At 41.8% G+C, this 2,500-nt stretch overlaps 1 protein-coding gene across 1 annotated transcript in view; it reads left to right on the top strand.

Annotated features, from left to right (window-relative positions):
- The window catches only part of CNGA3 (cyclic nucleotide gated channel alpha 3), a 42,756-nt gene that overhangs the window by 23,955 nt on the left and 16,301 nt on the right, over positions 1–2,500 (top strand). Inside the window, exons 6-7 of the mRNA XM_019529448.1 lie at positions 13–120; positions 1,390–1,496. Coding sequence (XP_019384993.1) covers positions 13–120; positions 1,390–1,496 — 215 coding nt within the window. The remainder of the gene's footprint in view (positions 1–12; positions 121–1,389; positions 1,497–2,500) is intronic.

Raw genomic sequence — 2,500 nt, 5'->3', positions numbered from 1 at the left:
TTTACGTTTCAGGAAGAAGAAAGAAGTCCTTGTGATTGATCCTTCAAGCAATCTGTATTATAGGTGGCTGAGCATAATTGCTGCACCCGTGTTTTATAACTGGTATATACTAGTGTGCAGGTATGGGTTCATATGAAATAATTATTTTAGGTTTCAAAAATGGAATTTAAAGTGTATGATTTGGTTTCCCAACTTTGGGGTCCTTCTACCTTCCTGCGAAGTCTCATCAGTGGCTCAGCACAGGACCCTGTTGACATTTCAGATATCTACTTATAAAGTGGCCTGTTGTTTTTCGTATCTGAATCTTCGGCATGCAGGAAACATGTTCAGCGCTGGGCCTGCAACAGCCTCTGTGTGCCATCTACTGGCTACAGTGCAGTGATGACACTAAACAGAAGTATCATTGTAGGCACTGTTACCACTGTTGGATAAATTTTCTTTCCTATCAGTAGTCATTACGAATGTCAGTATGGTGTAGGCACATTTGAGGTGGCAGGTAGAACTGAGAGTGGGCACAGAGATGTCATTCAACATTTAAATGAGGAATTTCTACAGGGCTACAGGGCTTTTCCTCCAAGGACCAGAAGATATTATTGGAGTGTCTGGATTTTTATTTTTAAATGTGAAATGAGCAATTAGCATTAATGTCAAGTAAGAGCTAAGCAGGCTGCTTCGCCTGTGGGATGGGGAGACAGTGGGGATGGTTTGCCTTGGGCCTCTCAGTGGCAAGCCTTCTTTCTTGAATCTCAGTTAATTTTTGCCCACACATCCTTGCAGCTGTCCACCTGTGGCTGTCAGCTTGAGGATCTGTCCTGTGAAAATGGAGGCAAAGTAAAATGAGGGGAGGGGGCACAAGGGAGGAGAATAGCATGTATGTGTTTACATGCAGTTGTGAAATTTGCCATGGTATATCAACTTTCGCTTCCAAAAGAACCTATTTAAAATTATTCCTTTTAAATTCACAGAAAAAATGCTAGTGTGTATTCGTTGCTCAAAAAATGCTCACTAACAGCAGTAGGTGCTGGCTGCTTAATCTGAAAGCTCTTCTTTTTCTCTGTGGGTATACACATGTATCAGTTGCATTGGTATCAAATTGTACATGTTGTACAGTTTTACATTATACTGTAACAGCTGATCCCAAGCAGCATCTTTCTCTTTCCCCTTTTAAAGCAGTTAATTGAAGCCTTAAGCAAAGCTTTATATGAATTAAAGCATTTGTTTTAGAGAGTACTTTGTCAGTCTCAAACAGCATGTGATGGGGCCTGTGCCTTTCACAACATGTTAAAGGTGTTTGAAACAAGAAAGGAAGGAGAAGAGAGGGAGTGATTTATCTGAGACATCATCTTACCCAAAGGGAATTAAATCTTTTATGCCTTTGTGTTTATTTAGAGCCTGTTTTGATGAGCTACAAATGGATCATATTAAGTTATGGCTGCTCTTAGACTACTGCTCTGATATGGTATATGTTTTTGACACACTCATCAGATTCAGGACAGGTAAGTTCTCATGTGCTCTTACATTGTTTTCAAAGATAGCATGTATCTGTAAACACAGGAATGTGGGAACTGCCCCGCTGGACCTGAACAATGATTCATCCAGTTTAGTAACCTGTCTGCAACAGAATCCAGAATTGAGGAAAGTGCAAGAAACCTGGCATATAGCTATGGAATAGTATGCATTTAGGAACAGTTTTCTGACCCCCCATCAGTTAGAGATTTGCTTATAGGCCCTGATGTATCAGGACTTATATACCTTCCAAATGTTAATTCCTTCACCCCCTCTGAAACCTGGATTTTGTACAATACTCAGCATGTCCCAGTTCTCTGTTATTAGCACAATCCCACTTAGGCCATTAGGTGGCTCTCCGCACTGTCAGATCTCTCCTGAAATCACACTTCTCCTGGGACTCTTCCTGCCACACATACAGCTTACACACGAGACTGGAACTGAGGTAAGACTAAGGGCTGGTGAGCCCTTTTTTTTTTGATCACCCTGTGCCCTGCAGATCAGGGTTCACTCCCACTTGCTAGAACTCCATTGGGGCAGATTCTGTGCCCCCTTATTAAAATTTAGTCTACACTAGTGCAATGACATACAGTAATATGACTCCAGATACACACCAGCGTCCAGGGTACAATCGGCATTAGAAAGTCTTTGCAAAGTACCTGAGGCCCTGTGTAATCCAGAGTGCATAGTGACACACTGAAATAAACTGATCAGGATAGCAAAGGCCATTCATTTTCTCACAAGAATCAGGGTAAAGGGAGAATTTGCCAATAACCCTTAGTCAGTGCTAAGGTAGAAATGTATCTGGGCTGACCAATGTGATTCAGTAGACTATTTCATCCATCCCAGGGTATTTTTAGGCATCAAAGTAAGACATAGATTCATAGATTCATAGATGCTAGGGTCAGAAGGGACCTCAACAGATCATCGAGTCCGACCCCCTGCATAAGCAGGAAAGAGTGCTGGGCCTACAATACCCCAGCTAGATACACAT

Source organism: Crocodylus porosus, unplaced genomic scaffold, assembly GCF_001723895.1.
Source record: "Crocodylus porosus isolate Cpor-Errol unplaced genomic scaffold, CroPor_comp1, whole genome shotgun sequence".
Classification (NCBI taxonomy): domain Eukaryota; kingdom Metazoa; phylum Chordata; order Crocodylia; family Crocodylidae; genus Crocodylus; species Crocodylus porosus.
The sequence above is the reverse complement of the archived record's forward strand: the minus strand, read 5'-3'. Positions and strand labels throughout refer to the sequence as shown.